Here is a 19,118-nt window from a genome sequence, read left to right as displayed (position 1 = left end):
GCCCACAAGTGCGAGTCAGCTCATTTTTAGCCACCACCAGGGGTCAGGCTCCTTTTCTCTCCTGCCTGAGGCCCCTGCAACAGAGCCTTACAGACAGCGCCTGCCAGGCCAGGCCTGACGGCCGAAAAGGATCTCAGGCACCTCAGTGTGAGGGGACCTCGGCCCCCACCCCAGAACACAGCCTACCAACAGCTCACTTACTGACTCGGTAGCCCAGGCCCTCGGCATGAATCCTCTTGGCCATGAACTGTCCTTCAATCAGTGCGCGGACCTCCACATCCTTGGGGAACGCTGAGACCTGTCTCCAGGAGAAAGTGAGCACAGAGTGAAGAGCTATCACTGCCCATTCACGTGTGTGTTATTATTTTAAATTTTATTTATTTATTTTTTTGAGAGAGAGGGAGAGGGAAAGATAGACACATCAGTGAGAGAGAAACTCGGATCCCTCCCTCATGCCTCCTATGGGGATCGAGCCTGCAATCTGGGCACGTGCCCTCACCGGGAATAGAACCAGTGACCTCTTGGTGCACAGATTATGCTCAACCACTGAGCAACACCAGCCTGGCAACGTGTGTTATCATTTTAAACAGTAACCCAGATTTGGAACTCATGACTCAGGCTTCCAGTGGAGCTCGTGCATAGCTGGGCTCCCGAACTACTGACTGCCTGTCACACACACACAAATACACAACTTACACGTGTTCACAGCCTCATGCGAGTGTCACTTTGGGGAGTCAGAGCACCAGAGAGCTCAGGCCACCAAGGGTTCAGTTCTGCCTCTGCCAGTCAGCCCTGTGGCCTTGAATAAGTTCCGTAAATCTTGCTGCGTCTCAACAGTGTTACCTGTGGTTTAGGGCTGTTCTAATGATCAAAGCAGACAGCAGAGCCTGGTCTATGCAGTTGACACTCACTGAGAGCCAGGAGCTTCCACTGTGAACCCAGGGCTCTGGGGCGCCCTCAGGCTAGAGCTGATAGGTGCCATTCCAGCCGGGCCCATGTCTCTAGCCCCTGAGCCCAGTGACTGGATGCTCCCACGGTCTCCCTCACTACTCCAGCCTGATGCAAGTACTTTCAGTGCCTCCAACAGCTCCCTCTGCCTGGACTTCTGCCCACCTCAAGGCCACCGCCTCAGAGAGGCCACACCTGGTCACCCATCTAAGGCAATCCCCCAGCTCACCCACTGCCTTTTTTTTTTTCTATTGATTTTAGAGGGAGGGAGAGAGGGGGAGGGAGAGAAAGGGAGGAGAGAGAGACCTCGATTTGTTGCTCCATGTATTTATGCATTCATTGGTCGACTTGTATGTACCCTGACCAGGGATCAAACCGGCAACCTTTGCAAATTGGGATGATGCTCTAACCAATTGAGCTACCTGACCAGGGCTCAAAAATGTTTGTTTTTTCAATGGATGAGTGAATGAATGAAGCCCCTAAAAGCAGCATAATGTGATAGGCGACTGTTAAATTTAATACTCAGAAATGGAACGAATGGAGCTCCAATACCCGTAACACATACCTCACGGTTTTCTGCACTAAACCTATGACGCCCGATCATTTCAGGGGTGATCTCCTTTACGTCAAAATAAAACCCTGAAACAGACCAGGAAGAGATTAGTTGTCAGTGGTCAAAAACAAAAGGTGGGTTTCTCCAGACTTAGAGAAGGGCAGGGTGCAATGACCCCACATCCCTGCCCCCTGCGCCTCGCTCATCCATGGGACAACAGCTACAAATACTCTCTGTTCCTTCTCTCTGGCGGGACAGAGGGCAACTGGAAAGGTGTAGGCCAGTTCTTTTAATATAAGGATTTGAAATTATGCGCATTTTTTAATAGATTTTTATTTATTTCAGAGAGAGGAAGTGAGAAGGAGAGAGAGAAACATCAATGATGAGAGAGAATCACTGATCGGCTACGTCCTGCACACCCCCTACTGGGAATCGATTCTGCAACCCAGGCATGTTCCCTGACAGGAGTCGAACCGTGACCTCCTGGCTCACAGGTCGACGCTCAACCACTGAGCCCCGCTGGCCGAGCTAGGCTCGTTTTCTTAGACAGCTCTTCCTATGCTCACCTGGCAGCCAGGCCCCACTAGCCAGCTGCCCCACTAGCCCTAAAATACCTGCACAGCTTTGACTAGAGGAGGCACATCCCCTCCCTGCTCAGAGGCCTGTTGCAGACACTGGGCACTTTTCCTAATAGGACCTTGTGTCTGCAGCAGACAACCGTGTACAGGGATGTACCAGTGGAGGGCAGGCATTGTGGCTGCCATTTCTGATGCCATCACCAGGGGCTTCGAGGAGGACAAAAGATGCAGCCTCCAGCCCGCCTCACTCAGAACATGGGGTCTCACACCAGCTATCAGGCCCCTGGAGCAGAAGGGCAGACAGACACAGGGTTCTCCCCAGCTTCTCCCTGGCCCTCCTCTCCCCGACTCATGAGGCTCCAGGTCCTGCCCCTCCCACAGGCAGCTGCTGCCCCTTCACGGGCCTGGGCATCACCCAACAGCCTACCCAAGTTTCCACCGTTCCCCATCTCCGTGGACCGCAGCGCCTCAGAGAACTGGCTCCAGGAACAGGAAGCTGATTCATTGCGGATCTTCTCTCTCATGAGAGAGCCATTTTTAAAGCTGCAGAAGTGCACACAACCCTGAGGGAGGGTCCCAGTGCTTGCTGACTGGACCCATGTGTTGCCAAGTAGAGGGGCTGCCGGTCAGGCTGGACCACAACCCCCAGTCACTGCATGGCAGGGATCTGAGGTTCTCCCTCGGGTACCAGGCCCAGCTCACATCCAGGAAATCACCGGGAAATGCACTTGTCTTGGGCTGTTTACGAGAAGGGAGCCATAGAGGAGCCCAGAGAGGGACAGAGAGCTGGGTTTCTGCACATGGTACCATCTGGACAATGGAGAGGGGCTAGCTAGATTTACTAGACCAGCATATTTTCCAGCGGTTCCTGGGGCTTAGAGGCTCGGAAACCTCCCTCAGTAGCTTCCAGCAAGTCTCCAAAGGCCTGTGGTCAGGGCGCAGCACACACCCTTCCCGTAAGAACTGTATCTACCACGTGCCAAACATGTCATAACAGTACAAAGTAAATGCTCCCATTCTCTGCATTTTACGAGCAAACCATGCTATGGCATCTGCCCCAGGCCACACAGGATGTGAGTGGTAAGGTTGGTATTTGAACCTGGGTTTGGGGGACTCCAGATCCTGGGTTCTTCCCCCTCCCCAGCTCTGTGTCAGCAAGACCCGATGAGTCCTGGGGGTCAGGTGCCCACAAGAGCCTGCTCAGTGGAACGACTCGGGATGCTCCCAATGAGGGCAGACCTGCCCACACGTCCTTCCTTCCCCCTCAACCTACCACAGAAGCGCCATATAGTGCTGGGGGTCGACCGGGTTGCAGAAGATGTGGCCCTCTAGGGCGGGCGTGGGCTCCTGGAGCCAGAGAAACAGGGTATCACTGGTGCCCAGGCTGACCTGGGGAGAGACGGGCAGAGGTAAGGTGTCTCAGTCTTCGCCCGGCTCCACCACCCTGACCCCATCGATTCATTCCTCATGCTGCAGACCTCAGATTAAAGGCCACTTCCTGGGAGAAACCTCTTCTGACCCTCCCACACCAGCTGAGTCCAAGGTCAGCTCCTGAGATACACGCTGCCATGGATTCTGTGGGCTGACCTTCTAGAACTAATCACAACTACATCTAACTAACGGTGCGGGTGATGCCTGGTTCCCCAAGTGACTCTCCTACGGAACGCAGGAGAGCATGGGTGATGTCTCCCTTATTCATCTGGGGAACTCACAGTCCTCTGGCCCAATGTCTGAACCTTCTGCCACCATGGCCACCAAGACTGGCCACTGTCAAGGCAGGCAGAAAACTCAGCAAAGGCAAATGACCTTCTAAGAGAGAAGATGTGGGCAGGTCCTGGGGCCTGGGTCCCCCTATCCCGTCCCTCAGCTGCCTTTTGGGACCAGCGGACCCTTTGAGAGGCAGCAAAGATGACCCCCAGGGCAGAAAGAGCTGGCTCCACCTGTGGGCATGAGAAGTCACCTTACCGCAATGTCACCTTCCTCTAGCCTCATGCCTGCCAGCGACGCTGAGAATGGGAGGGGAGCCTCTGGTTAGCCACACGGGAGCCACAGAGCAAACGACAATCGCCCCCCAGATGGGAGCGCAGCCCCCACCTCCCACCTGAATCCACATGCTAAAGGTAGAGGCAGGTACAGGTTGAGCTGAGGGCTCAGAAGGTCCCCAAATGAGGCTCCAGGGCTCAGAGGGTGGAGGCTCAGTGGTCAGGGCCTTTCATTTGGGCTGGGACCTCTTTCCAGAAGCATCCCAAACTCCCCACCCATGGTCAGGTGCTCCCGGGAATGAAGAGAACCGAGGGGGCCAGGTCAAGACACATAAGGCAAAAAAAGACAAAGGCGAGGCTACCTGGAGAGTGAAATCCCCCCAGGGACTCACCTGGGTTGTCCCCAGTGAAAGCCACCACTTTGCATCCTGGAGGAAATCCGTAGCGCTGGACGTAGTAGGAAGAAATGGCTCCCTGAGGATGAAAAGCCAGCACCCTCTACTGAGGCAAATCCCGCCTGCTCAGCACAGCCAGCCACCCGCGGGCCCAGGGCTGTCACAGGCTCCACAGGACTGTTACTGTTACAGCGGGACCAGGCCCTATCTTCAGTATCTTAAGCACTTTAAAGGTATCAACTCATTTATTTGACACAACCGACCAATGAGATAGAAAGTACTGTTATTCTAATTGTTCCAGAAACAATGGCAATGATGAGGAAACTAAGGGACAGGATAAAGTCTCAGGGCCAGGTAGTGGCAGAGCCAGGATTCTGTCCCAGGCAGGCTGGCAGCAGGGCCTGGGCTCTGCCCGCTCGCTGGTACTTCTGTTTTCTCCAGGCTGCCTGCTTCAAGCTTCAGCGGTGGTCCGGAGCCCAGAACCGCAACGTTCTGTGCATTTTCCTAAGGTGTGCGATCATCCAAAACTTATGCCAGGCCCTGATGCAGACATGCTGCTTTACCTGCCTTATACTAGACTGAATGTCCCATACATAAATGTGTGTGTGTGTGTGTGTGTGTGTGTGTGTGTGTGTGCTGCACTGCCTCCCCCGTAGCGGCCAGCTCTTAAAGGAGCTGCATCACTGGGCAGAGGACCTACCACAACTGAGCATGATGGTACCGGGGGGCCAAGCTTCTCCTCTAAATGAGGTGCACAGGCACCAAGGCAAGCCTGGGACCAGACTTTGTCCTGGATCTGCAACAAATTCATTCCAGAACCTAAGGAAGGAAGGAAACAAGAATTAGAAGCATCTTGTAAAAATGCACAAATCTGGCAGAGAGCAGACCATTCTCTCGCAGCAAACTGGTACCAATGGGATGCATACCATGTGCCCGGGTCAGGCTGGAACCAGAGAACCAGAGGCCGGCAGGTTCCTGAACACACATGGCCCCACCACTTCCTCCCAGTATTTTCCTGTCCAGCTCAAACACCACGGTTAGCCTGTTAAGCTGCTGCTCTGAGACCTGGCCAGGGGAGGGGAACTACCAGCAATATGTTGACAAAGAACCGCTCTGTGTCCCCTGCCATTCAAGGTGTCTTCTCGGAGGCAGCCTGCTGCTGATGTGGGTCAGGAATCTAAGCTGCTCCCAGATTCCGGGTCTGCAGAAACTCTGAGCTAACAGATATTTGTGCTAACTGCTCTGGTCACCTGCTACATAGCAAGATAACTAATACTCTCCCTTCTTGGCAACAGATAATAGGGCTGAAAGACTGGCTCACACTGCCTGCACACCCACTGCGCTGGCACACGCTCGGGACTCCGAAGGCTTACTTACCATCACTGTAGTCAATGGGGCAGTAAGACCCAAGAAACAGGGAAGCGGCGAAACTGCTGACCAAGGAAATTCTCTGTAAGAAAAGGAAACAGTGAGATATGACTCACTTCCATACACCCTAAGCAACTGAATACTTCACACACACACACACACACACGCACACGAAGAGCTTTAAACTGTGAACAAGATACCCCAGTAATGGCAGTGACATCTCACCCCGCAGTTTCTGACAGGCCATAAAACTGTCAAGTTCAACACAGACAGAGGAACACGCCCGATGAAAAAGCCAGGCTTAGGGAAATGGGTTTTCCACCCAGAATCCGGGGGGTGTGGTGCCCCAATTTCCTTCCTCCACTTCTGTAGTCTCTATACCTAGTCACAAGGGAAGTGCGATGTGTGGCCACAGGACTCAGACCCAACAAATATACTCTTGGGGGTTCAGAGCAAGTATCAGTGAAAGCTGCCCAGTCAGAAGCCACCCATCCAGATATGACCTGAAGGAACTGATAACAGATTTCAAATGTCAGCCCAGGGGTCTCTGCTTCCACACAGGGAACCACAGGCCCTTGGGCCAGGGCAGGGAATGCCACCACCTCCTGTCCCCATCAGGCCATCTGTCCTTTGTTTCACACAGAATTCAGAGAGGGTTTTTCACCTCCGACCTACATGGCTAATGCTGCAAAGTAATCTTGAGTAATTCATAATATAAATTAGATGCTAACTTCAAAGGGTTAAAAGGTTTAACACAAGCTGGTCATTTTCTAATTACTCAGACATGGAAATCACTCCCACCCAGGGTGTCAAGCCGCTTCTCAGGTGACATTAAGTGCTGGCTTTTAGCAACTGTGGATCAGGGAATAAACCTGAGTGCCTGGGATGCAGGCTCAGGTTGAAGGGCCACAACTGGGGACACATCGGTCCAGCTTTACAAATTTCCTAAGAAAACACTTACCCCACACCAGTCAAGAGCCTGGCAGCCACGCTGCATTAACCATTCAGGAAATCAAGAGGACGGAGCCGAAAGAGCACCCAGATCTCTCACCCAGGTGGCCCCAGGAAGACAGCAGTCCCCGCAGCTCCCGCCCTGACCCTGACCTCCACCCTTCTGAGCAGGAGAGTCCCTTCTCTTTCCCGTGATTCCATTCTTTCCCTTTTCTTTGGAAACAAGCAAACTGTCTCCAAATGAGAATAAAAGCAAATTGAATGTATCATTTTAAATGTCTGCTAATCGATGTTTTTTTCACCAATGCACATGAGATGTATTTCTGTTAAAGGTACGTACCATAAAGGGAATTCAACTGTGACTTTCAATCAAGTGGGGACATTTAACCAACCTCTGTGTGTGCGTAGGCCTCAGGGTTCTGCTGGTAAATCTTTGCAATTTGGTTTCCTGTAAATCGCTGGAAAGAAGATGGCAAATTCTTAAAAACCCCAAAACCTACACAGAATGATCACGTCCATAAAGTGCGGGTAATGCAGCAAGCTCTGGATATCAGTTAGGATGACGAAGGCTTTTAAAAGGCCTCAGGAATGCTTGCTGTCTGCTGACCATTAGTGACAAAGCCTTGCTCGGGGACTGACACATAGCGCAGGGGCTGCTCGGACCACGGGCACCTGTGCTGGCGACTCGAGTATGTTCCTCACCCACATCCTTCTGACTTCAGGTGGCCCGAGTAGGGTCAGCCCTATCTTCAAACCTCTACTCCGAGAGGGCCGCATGACCCAAGCTGGAGCTGGGCTGGTGGCAGCCACCTGTGGGTGGAGTGGGACCATGGCTGAGACCAGCAGGAAAGAGGCACTCTTTTTTTCTTTTTTTCCCCACTTTGCCAGGAACTGTATTAAATACTAAGTGTCTTACATGCACTGGTTCCTTTCAGCTTCAAAACTACCCAAAATGCAAAAGCTAGCTGTATCCCCGGGTTAAGTGGCTGAACCTGAGGCACTGTCATCACCTCGGCTGGCGTGAAGAGCACAACAGTGTTCACACTTCAGTTCTGACCTGGAAACACCCAGGGGGAGGCCCGTCCTTGCTCGATGGGCAGCCCAGAAAGGCAGGACGGCCTTGATCAGGACCAGGGGTCAGAACACCTAGTCCTGGCTCCTCTGAGGCGACACCCACACAGCCTCATGAGATCCCCACAGGGGCTGGCCACCAGCTGTGTCCTCCCAGACACGCAGAGAAAAGGGGCCAGAGCCAACCACCAGATGTTCCTCCCGGGACGAGCCCCAGTCCCAGCCACTGTGAGTCCTGCCTACCTCGTAGGCCCGGGAGCCGGTGAGGCAGCTGAGTGCCTGGGCGCCCCCCACGGCCGTCTCTAGCTGGTGGCACTGGGCGGTGGTGCTGGAGTCCATCCACACCGGGCAGTCGCTGATAGAGAAACAGGCCTGGAAAGAAGGGCCAAGGGCTCGGGCTTGAGCTCCGCCTGCTGGTTCTGGGATTGGCAGTCATACCACCCATCACAGCAAGTGCCGGAGCCTCTTCCCTGGATGTGACAATACACAAGAGCCCCGGGCCTCAGGGCCTTTCTTCCCCCTCTACAGCAGTTTCTCTGACTCCCCCATCCTGGCCAGTTACCTGCAGCTGCTGGTGTAACGGGAGGTCTGGTGACAGGCTTGTCAGCACCCGGCTGGCCCCTGCTTTCCAGTATATGCTTCCGTGTTGCTGCCCAGGGGAAACCCAAGTACACATTCATTAGGCCACACACTGGTGTCACAGCCTTCTGGAGACAGAAAGCACAGAAAGACCCCAGGCCACATGCCAAAGAACTGGGCTCCAGGCCTGCCCTGCCCTTCTTCGTCACAGAGCTCATCCTCTTAACGGGACTTGGTTTTCATGTCTATAAAATGGGGAGGAACTCTGTCCATCCACCTTATAACTTGTGGGAAGGCGCCAAGGAGGAATGATCAGTGTGGATATTGGTGCTTTTGTAGAATTGTATTTTACTACATGGCTCATAATATTATCTGAAATTCACTCATTCAATCATTTACCCATCCATTCATTCAACCAACACTTACTGAACACCTAGGTCATGCCAGGCATAGGACAGATGGATAGTATTGTCCCTATTCTGCAGGATGCTGGAGTTGAGTCAGGGAAAAATACACAAACGTTCAATTACGAAACCCTGGAGGTGCAGTAACAGGGCTGAGGGAACAGAGAGGAGGGGCATCTAACCAGCTGGGGGTACAGGTGGGTAGAGGTAGACGTGATTATTAGGAAAGGATCCCAGAGTTGAGAGTACAGATACTCCAGGCAGAGTGTAACCACAGGTGAGCGAGACCCTGGCAGGTGTAGAGAAGGGTGGCATGCTAAGCAGTGGGCCTGAAGCTGGGGCAGTAGGTGGCTGATGGGGCTGGAGGGGAGGGTGGGAGCACCAGGGCCTCCATGTCCATGCTCAGAAGGCTGGGGTTTATCCTGGGGGTGTGAGAACTCTGGGTGGGCAGGATGTAACTGCTCTGCTAACTGCTCCTTGATACCACCTCACAGAAATGTTATAAGGACTCAAAATTTATATCAAAGGCTCAGCACTGCACTCGGCATACACTAAGTGCTCAATGTTAACTGTTATTATTATTACTAGTATCTCTTCTACTAAAACTGCTATCATTATTAGCATAATTTCTGACTTTGCTTTCACTTCCAGGAAAGAGAAAAGCAATGCTCATGCCCCAGTCACAACAAATTCATATCAACTCCCTCTATCCCCTCAGAGGACCTCTATCCAGTTCCTCCTCTCCCACTGTCCTATTCTGTGCAATGCTCAATCCTAAGAACTGTCTCAGATCCTTCTGCACGGAGCCAAGCCACATGCCCTCCAAGGCAAAACAGCTACGGGGGTTTTCACAACAGAACAGAACGTGTGCACTGGGTCTCAGGAACGAGCACCTTCCCTCTAGGGAGCTGGCACCTCGGCACCGGCCCCACTGCCCAAGACGGCCGCCCTCGCATGGTCCATGCAGGCATCTGCAGACAAACCTGGCCTGCCCCAGACAAGGCGAGGACTTGAGAGAAGTCAAAGCCCGAGGCCTTCATCTTCTCCAGGATGCTACCCAAAGCCTGAGGAGAAAAACAGAATCCATGTGACTGTACTGAGCCACGGACCCAGGCAGCCACATAGGCCTCCAGACAGAAATGGAAGGGCTCGTCTTCATGGAGGCGACGGAGGAGTGGATACATGCATTAAACACGTGGGCGTCAATCAAATAGAAAAGTGAACTATGCTAAAAACACTTTAAATAAATGGAAGCACTAACCACTAATCCTTAAATTCTGCTTCTCCAATTTGTGACTCCTAAGCACTCAGGGAGAGAAAACAAGGTGGCTCGAATTTCAGTTCCTTTTATTTGCATTTTCAACCCACCATATTAATGATGTCATTTCACTGCAATGGAGAAGTGAAGAGTGAAGGAGAGGGCTCCTACCAGGACGGGGCTCAGGCCCACATTCCCTGTGTCCAGGAGTGCAAGGCTGGAGAGAGAGTAGATAGAGCTGGTGGCCATTGTCCCAACCCCTCCACCATCCGCCATCGGATGGAATCTTCTTTCTAGCAAGACCCCATGGGGGGGGGGAGCAGTGCCCAGCAGAGCTCCATACTTCCCCTAAGATTTCACAGCAGGAATTAGAGAGTCACCCCGGGCTGGGATCTCCCTATGGGTAGAGAAGCCACCTGAGCTTCTGGCTGACCCCGCCATCCCCACCCTGTGCAGAGAGGACTCCTTTCACAGTCCTGGCTGTGGCTATCAACTCTAACCCTGCTTGTCAATCCTTCTGCAGGGACTGCAGTACAGCTGGGGCAGGGGTTGGCATAACTAGAACAGGTCCTGTCCTGGGGGCTGCTCAGAATTAGAAGCCACCCTGGCCCCAACCCCAAGCCTGACTCTCTACCCACAGCTCTCTCTCCCCAAGTGAAGGCCTTGACATCATCACTGGGACCTCTAGACCCCAACTCTTGCTTGTCACCCCCATCCCCACCACTGCCCCTCGGTCTGGCTCAGCCCTCCGAAGTACATTCCCGCCAGCCTGCCTAGTAGAAATTCATCATTTACCCCAGTTCTCCAGCATGAGTCAAGGTGAAGCTAATTAAAAAGGAATCACACTAGTTATCTCAACGGAAAGAATTTAGCACAGGAAACTGGTCAAATAGGTATTGGAGGGCCGAAAAACTTCGGGCAGACACAGTAAGTTCTGCCTTTGGTTGGCCTCCAGTTTCAGGGCCTCAGGTCCCGGACTGTGGTATATAAGGCAGCCCCCAGCCCTATCGCACCTATTTATGAAGTCCACACACCCTGTCCTGTGGTCCCATGGGTCACCTGGATCTGGCTACAGGCATCTGTCTTTACCACTGCTTTTGCATGAGTAGGCCTGCTTGGGATCAATCTGAACCTGATGGGGCAGGTCACAGGCCACCATTCTGAAGGCCCCTGCCCTAGGACATGAGAGGTCTGGGGACCGAGCACTAAGAACCCAAGGCTATGTTTGGACCTCAGGCTACAACAAGGGTGGCCACAGGGCCTGACTGTAGAGTGTTTGGGAAAGGTCTGCTCTGTGGTGTTTGAAAGATGGAAACTGGCTGGGGTTTCTAGCCACTATGGCTCCAGAACCTGGAAGCCCTTTGTGAGTCCTCTCAGTTCAGGCATACTGACACCAGCTGAGGCTGAGCCTGGCCCTAGGAACCACAGGTCCTCCATTTCTCCTCAAGGACTTGGTTCTCAACAGATGCTCTCATGAGCTGTGGCCTTTGAGCTTCCTAGCAAATCGCTAGGTCTGCTGGTAAGACAAGCTGGGGACAGGAGAGGGACAGGAATCCCTGTGCTTTACCTGGACCCACATCAGGACTGGAGAAGTCACTGTCAGACCATCCTGGTGAACATGAACTCCACCCTGAGTCCTACAAGGAGAACAAGAGAGAATGTGGGACAGAGCTCGGGCTGGGGCCCAGCAGTGGCAGATCCCGGATACCTCCAGTGGAGCAGAAACGCCCCTTCTCCCAATCTCAAGAGGAAACCCTAAATTGAACAGGCACGAATGCTGAGTGAGATGGGAAGAGAAGGCACAGAATTGACCCGAATGCCAATTATCAGAAAGCACCGGCAAAAACAAGCCTTGGAAGGCAGGCATGGTGTCACTTGGTACAAAGGCCAAGAAGGGACTGGGGATCGCGGGGTTGGAGGAGAAGCCTTCCCAAATCTATTGCATTTGGAGAGGTAGAGGCGTGACTACAGGAGGTGCTGCATCTGTGAGAAAAGTTCTTGGCCAATCAGCCTGAGTCCTTGGATTACAAGCCATGGAAGATTATCTGGAATGCCCTCCCTCCCCTCCTCACCCCAACAAGACCTTCGTGCAAAACAATAGACAGAAATAAGGTTTAAAATAACTATGTGCACTGGGTAGTTTTTACCTCGTTACAAACCACTTCAAAACACAGTGGCTTGAAACTACTTAGCTCACAATTCTGTTGGTCAGTCACTGGGCTGGGCTCCGCTGGGTGGTACATCTGTGGTCAGCTAACTAGCTAGAGAGCTCTGCTTCTGGGGGCTGAATTCTGCTTCTCTTAGCTGAGGAAATGGGGGCAACTAGGCCACATGTCCCGCTCTCTAGCAGGCTAGCCTGAGCTTGTTCATGTGGTGTCTGTATAGGATTCCAAGAATGAGAGTAGAAACACGCAAAGCCTCCCGAGGGTTGGAGTTAGAACTGGCACAATGTCACCTCCCCGTGTTCTACTGATTAAAATTAACAGGTGGGGAAACGACTCCATCTCTTGATGAAAAGAGTTGCAAAGTCACATTGCAAAGGGCATGGGTACAGGGAGGTGTGGAGAATTACGGTAAATATACTACAATGCACAAAATCCATATGCTAAGCATATGAAAACACACATGAGGTGCTCAAAAGAAGACTTGAGCAAATGGAAAAACAGCATTGTGCTTAGACAGGAAGACTCGGTCTCTTGTCAATTCGCTCCACGTTAATTTATAAACGTAGTATGATCTCAATAAAAATATTAACAATTTTTCTTTCTGGAACATTAAATGCTAATTCTAAAGTACGTACCAATAAATACCAAGAAACAGTAGCCATGGAAACTGAAAAAGCAAAAAGGGGACCAACAATTCCAGATATTAAATCCTATTCTAAAGCTGGAACAATTAAAATGATGTATTACTGGCTCATGAAGAGATGCACTAACCAATAGAGCAAAAGAAAATGCCCAGGAATAGACCTAACATACACAGAAATTCAGCACATGACAAAGCTGGTGTCTCGGATCTGTGAGGTAAAGCTGGACTTCTAAAAAAATTCTGTTCAAACCACTGAGAAAAGAGTCATCTGGAAAAAATTAAATTTATGTATAAATGTCATGCCATGTACCTAAATAAAATCCAAATATTTTTACATAGGACAACTGAAATCCTATAAGAACTAGATGCAAACATAGGTGAATTCCTTCATAATCTTGAGTAAGGGAGGCTTTTTAAAGTATGACTCAAAATCTAGAAGCAACGGAAAAAAGAAACAGAGAAACTCAACAAAGACCCGTGTATGGCAACAATAGCAACAACCCATACACAAGTCAAAACAAACAAAAACCTGAGAAACATATTTGCAACTCATGTAAGGAGAGAGATAATTCCTCTAATATATGAAAAGCTCCTAGAAATTGATAAAAATTGATTACCAATCCAACAGAAAAATGGGCAAAGGACATGAAAAATAACTTACAGGGGGAAAAAATTCAAGTAGCCCTTCAACATATGAAAAGATGCTCAGCTTCATTCACAATAAGAGAAATGGAAAGTAACTCTACACAGAGATACCATCTTTCACCTCTCTGATTGGCAAAGAACCAGAAGCTCTTTTACAACCACACTGAATTAGCAGGGCTGTGGGAAGCAGACACTCTCATGTATTGCTGGTCTGGTGTAAATCAATGCAATCCCTATGGGAAGCAATTTGGCTACATCTTCCAAAGTTATAAATCTATTTGTTCTTTGATCCAGCAATCCTATTTCCAGAATTTTACCTGGCAGGTAAACTGGCACGTGTCTGGAATGGCATCTGAAAGTAATTCACTATATCATTTTTCATTGCAAACAAGCCAGTATCCTTAAATAGGAGAAGATAAATCTACCCAATGGAATATTATGCAGCTATAAAAAGAACACAGAAGTTCTATGTACTGGCATGGAAACAGAGCCAAGTAATTGTGAAATGAGTAAAGCAAAATACAAAATGATATAGACAGTATGCTTTTTTGTGTATAAGAAAGAAAGAAAATAAGAATATTCTTATGTACTAAAATTTCAATATAAAACACTGGAAGGATACACAAAAAAACTAAAGTCAAGGAGGGTAGGAGGGAAGAGATGAGATCACAGAGGAATTAAGACTTTTCACTGTATGCCTTTTGTTTCTTTTGAATGATATACCAAGTACATGCAATGCCTATAAACAAAAATTTTTATTTAAAAAAAAAAAAGCTTTGGAAGAGAATTGGCAATTTCTTAAAAAGTTAAACATACACCTACCATACGACTTAGCTGTTTCTGGGTATTTCATTTCCAGAAGAAATGAATGCTTATGTCAGTACCAAGACTTGTATGTGAATTCCACAGCCTCCTTAAAACTGGAAACAACCCAAATGTCTCTCATCAGGTGAATGGATAAACTGTGATGCATTCATACAATGGATACTACTGAGCAATAAAAAGAACTACTGATACATGTAACAACATGGATAAATCTCAAAATGGTTATATTGAATTTAAAAAGTCAGATAAAAAAAGAGTATATAATTATGATTCCCTCTATATAAAATTCTCAGCACCCAGCACAGTACCTGATGCAGAGTCTCAATGGGTACCTACTGCATATATGCATGAATGAATGAATGAATGAATGGAACTGGGAAGGAATGGAGGAGAGAGCATTCCAGGCATAGCAAAAAAGTTGCTGAGAGTTCTACCAAGACTACTAATACTGCAGTTTGATGAAGCCAGAATAGTGTTTATAAATGTAAAAGGTTGAATGGGGACACCCAAACCAATGCCCCCGCCTCCTGGAAACATGTACACTAGGTACATACCCAAATTCTGGAAGGTCTCTATCAAAATGCACACTGTCCTCATAGAAGACATTCAGCTCCGTATCAACAGCCACGACTTTCACCTGGAAGGCATTGGAAAAGAGGGTGAGTAGAATTTCCCTCAGCTTCTACACTGGTCCAGGGACAAACATCATCAGGTGAAGGCCAGCACTCTAGAAGTGAGTGGTTCAACCTGGAGACCTCCTGGAAGGCTGGGGTGCATGATCGTAACCATGCCAACAGAGCCTTCTCTGGGGACATACCCAAAGATTTAGCCGAGGCTGAGTTGAAACACCCATGCAGCTCAAGGAATCTCTGCCCGCCAAACAGCCAAAGGCAAGGCCCTCTAGAGATAAATGTTCATAAATGAGGTGGTTCCTGCACCCGGCAGGAGGCCTATGAAAAGCTCTAGAGGCGAAGAAATGCCAGGCTAAAGTTTGGGGATGTCTCTTGGGGACCATGTCTGCAGGGATCTGAGAGACCAGGCAAGGCCCCTGGGCTGTTCCCATAGACCATGGTCATGGCCCAGAGTCATACAGTGTCCCAACGCAGCAGACCTCCAAACCCAGGGGGGCAATTCCTTTCCTAGACAGATGGGGAAACTGAGGTCTGGCAAGGCAACCTGACTGGTCCAGGGTCCCACAGGACTTTCTGCTCACGGACTGGTCTGCTTCCCTGGCCCATCCCAGAAGAGGGGCTTGACTGCAATGGTGTTGATTTGCCAAGTTAAGGGGAGGCGCCTGGGCACCCACGCCCAGTTTGAAGGCAAATTTTGACTGCCTGCCTGTCTGCGGGGTCCTGGGAGCAGCGCAGCCCGTCGTCCCGTGGCCAGCACTGCTGGGCACGCTGACCTGGGCACGCTGGTGCCAACCGAGGGTGGAACAAAGTTCAGTGTACAATGTCCCGTCTCACCAAAAAAAAAAAACAAGTTCCAAGCGGTGATCTGGTTCCAGGTCGCTGGTTATGCCTGTGCGCCAGGTCACCGTGTGCCTGTTCCCGCATCCTACAGCAGCGAGGGCCTCCGGGGTCCTGCCGCTCCGCGCGCACAAGGCGCGCGAGCCCGCCGCGCGCCCCCGGGTCCCGCCGCGCGGGGAGGAGGCGGACGCCGTTTCCCGGGGGGCCGGGCTCGCCCGGGGTACAGGCCGCATCGCTCCCGCATCTTGCGAGCCGGCGGCACTGGCAAGGCGCCCGGCAGGGGCGCCGGGACGCGGAGAAGTGCGAGAGGGAGGTGCGCCCGCGGCTTGGCCCAGCTGACCCCGCACCAGGGTCCCCACGAGCCTGCCCAGCGACGCGGCGGAGGCGGCCCACCCCGCCCGGCCCGCAGGCCCACGGGCCCGCGACAGTACCTGCTGCGTGCTGAAGTCCCAGCCCAGGCAGCAGCGGCGAGCGGCGGGCTCGGCCATGGCCGCGGAGGGTCCCGGGCGCTCCGCGGCGCTTCCCGCGGCGTGGCTGTCGCCGCGCTCGGGGACGCAGGGCCCGCCTCTCGCCCCGCCCCGCCCCGCCGGGCTCCCCGACCCAGCCGCGCGCCCTTCTGCGCTCTGGCTCCGCCTGCCGGGCGCCCCGGGCGCAGACGCGCGTCAGCCGGGGCCCGGGACTTTGGACCTGGGCGCCCGAGCCCTGCGCTCCGCCCAGTCCGGTCCGTTCCGTCTCAGCTCCTCGCCCCTCCTCCTGCCCACCCAACTGTAAGCCAGTTTGCCCCTCCCTATCTCCCGGTGGCCCTGGGCTTGGAGGCCTGCACGGCCGTGTCCTGGGCACTGGAACAGCTGTCCGCTTCTGGTGGTGACTTAGGGGGTCACAAGGAAATGTGTCCTGGGGCTGGAAGCAGTGGACTCCAGCAGGCCCTGTCCCGACCCAGCCAATCTGAGTGGTTCCCCACGTGCCACACCCCACCTCTAGATCTAAGACCAGAAGGCCTGATGCCCCACGGAGGGGCTCATTTGTTCTTGCTGTCGGCTGGTGGTGATGCCCTAATGTGTGCCAGGCATGGTGAAGGGGGAATGAGAACCAAGATTAGATGCACCCCCTTTTTTCCTGGAGCAGAGGACGCCTTCCCTTCCCTTCCCCTCGTTCCACCTGGCCATGTCCTTCTTGTCCCTAGGGCTGACTTCTTCCCCACGCCCTGCCAACACCCACCTCCGTGAGATGCTCCTCCCAGGAGCTTCCCAGCCCACCAGAGCCCCTGATGCAATGGTCTAGTTATCTATCTCTCTCTTGCTGAACTTCCTGGAGCCCAGGGCCTTCTTTTGGCCCAAGGTCCCAAGATCAACAGCAGAGCTGGGCCCACAGCCAGTAAGTTTGACTCCAGAATCCACATTTAACCACTAAACAAGACAATTTACTGGGCAGCCTTGAGAGAAGGCCAAATGTCTCATGAAGGCCAAGGCCGCTGGGCTCTTTCGCAAGCTGCCTCACAGGGAGGCCTTGTCTTGCTCAGGGTACCTTTCTCTTGGGCTGTGGCACCTTTGCCATTCTGGTGACTCATCCTTTCTCTTGATATAACAGCCCTTTCACTGTGGCCACAGAGGAGACTGGAGGTCTGAAAACCCATGATCTGACCCATCAGCAAGGAGTGAAGACAGACATCTTCATTCCAAGTTGTCACTGCCTCTCGTTGTCTTCCCTGTTGATGTCCTGAAAAGGGGCAACCAGTAGCAGAGGGATTCTGGGGAACCCTCAGTTTGGATGTTTTTTATGTCAACAGTCTCCAGCAGGGCAAAGCCCATGCACAGAAGGGGTCACGTGACCTGATTTGCATACTAGGAAGAGCATTCAAGATGCTAAGTGGCAATGGGGGCAAAGGGAAGGAAGGGGACATTGGTTCGAATGTGGTTGCAGGAGGCCTGACCCAGGGCAAAGGTGCTAAGGATGGAGAGTAGATGGACTCGAGATATTCTAGAAGCTCTGGGACTTAGTGTACTGAGAGAGGGAGAAGTCAAAGGTAATGTCCAGTTTTCTGGTTGGCTAACTGTCGATACATAATGAAACACCCCCAAACTTGGTGACTAAAACAACAACTTTTTTGTCCCTCGTGTATCAGCAGGTCAGCGGGGGGTGAGCTGTTCTAAGCTAATAAAAGGAAGGTTCTAGGCTAGTGCTGTTTAGTAAAAACATAACGTGGGCCACAAATGCAAGTCACATGGGTAGTTTTACATTTTCTGCCAGTCCCATTTAAAAAAGTTAAAAAAAAAAGTGCAATCCATTTTAATAACTTATTAACTGAATATATCCCAAATGTTATCATTTTTACATATAAGTAATACTAAAAAATACCAGTGAGCCAGCTGGTGTGGCTCAGTGGTTGAGCATCGATCTATGATCCAGGAGATTGAGGTTTGATTTCGGGTCAGGGCACATGCCCGGGGTGGACTCAATCCCCAGTAGGGGGCAAGTTAGGAGGCAGGCAATCAATGACTCTCTCAGCATTGATGTTTCTATCTCTCTCTCCCTCTCCCTTCCTCTCTCTAAAATCAATAAAATGTACTTAAATATAAAAACACTGGTGATATATTTTGTGTTTTGTTTTTGTACTGTCGTTGAAATCCAGTGTTTCTACTCTCACAGCACATCAGAGTTCCAACTGTCAACATTTCAAGCCCTCGGTAGCTGTATTTGACTAGGGGCTATTGTATGGAACAGCATGGGTCTCGACTGTTAAAATATACAGTTTCACCCCTTCTACAATGTGAGGACACAGCAAGAAGGCACTGGCTATGAATTAGGAAGAGAGGTCTCACCCAGCTACACAGGCGCCTTGATTTTGGACTATTAGCCTCCAGAACTATGAGAAAGAAATTTCTGTTTATAAACCAAAAAATAAGTAAATAAATAAAGAAATAAATAATATATAACGTCAAACTAGGTAGGTCCTATCTGGAACTGACTGACAAATCCTGGCCACCTAAGGAAAATTTAAGTCAGGTAGGGGTGTGCTAGGTCTTGCTGACAGCTGCGTCCTGCGGCCCCCAGCCCCTCCTCAGCAACACTGCTCTGTCAGTCTTCCGTCCAAACCCATGTCCCCCTGCTATTCCCTGCAGCGCTGGCTGAATCCTTCCAGCCAAGTCATTTGAGGTGGGGCGTTTAAACGAGACTAATATGTTGGCCCTCACAGCTCACAGGGAAGTCCCCCAGAAAAAAGCAAGGGGGGTCTTGAAAGCATCCTGTCGTCCTCTTAATGAATACTTTGCAAGACCCCTTTGTCC

At 51.2% G+C, this 19,118-nt stretch overlaps 1 protein-coding gene across 1 annotated transcript in view; it reads right to left on the bottom strand.

Annotated features, from left to right (window-relative positions):
• XYLB (xylulokinase) overlaps nucleotides 1–16,413 on the bottom strand; it is a 30,005-nt gene extending 13,592 nt beyond the window's left edge. Inside the window, exons 1-15 of the mRNA XM_081159365.1 lie at nucleotides 16,266–16,413; nucleotides 14,920–15,002; nucleotides 11,655–11,724; nucleotides 9,813–9,893; nucleotides 8,409–8,495; nucleotides 8,090–8,218; nucleotides 7,168–7,233; nucleotides 5,834–5,906; nucleotides 5,157–5,275; nucleotides 4,454–4,535; nucleotides 4,045–4,085; nucleotides 3,353–3,468; nucleotides 2,507–2,622; nucleotides 1,514–1,587; nucleotides 202–298 (exon numbers count right to left, since the gene is read on the bottom strand). Coding sequence (XP_081015491.1) covers nucleotides 202–298; nucleotides 1,514–1,587; nucleotides 2,507–2,622; nucleotides 3,353–3,468; nucleotides 4,045–4,085; nucleotides 4,454–4,535; nucleotides 5,157–5,275; nucleotides 5,834–5,906; nucleotides 7,168–7,233; nucleotides 8,090–8,218; nucleotides 8,409–8,495; nucleotides 9,813–9,893; nucleotides 11,655–11,724; nucleotides 14,920–15,002; nucleotides 16,266–16,322 — 1,291 coding nt within the window. The 5' untranslated portion in view covers nucleotides 16,323–16,413. The remainder of the gene's footprint in view (nucleotides 1–201; nucleotides 299–1,513; nucleotides 1,588–2,506; nucleotides 2,623–3,352; nucleotides 3,469–4,044; nucleotides 4,086–4,453; nucleotides 4,536–5,156; nucleotides 5,276–5,833; nucleotides 5,907–7,167; nucleotides 7,234–8,089; nucleotides 8,219–8,408; nucleotides 8,496–9,812; nucleotides 9,894–11,654; nucleotides 11,725–14,919; nucleotides 15,003–16,265) is intronic.
• Between the last annotated feature and the right edge of the window lie 2,705 nt (nucleotides 16,414–19,118).

The sequence above is a fragment of the Miniopterus schreibersii genome (genome assembly GCF_964146895.1).
Source record: "Miniopterus schreibersii genome assembly, chromosome: 15".
NCBI lineage: Eukaryota > Metazoa > Chordata > Mammalia > Chiroptera > Miniopteridae > Miniopterus > Miniopterus schreibersii.
Note: the sequence above shows the minus strand (reverse complement) of the source record. Positions and strands in the feature narration are given on the sequence as shown.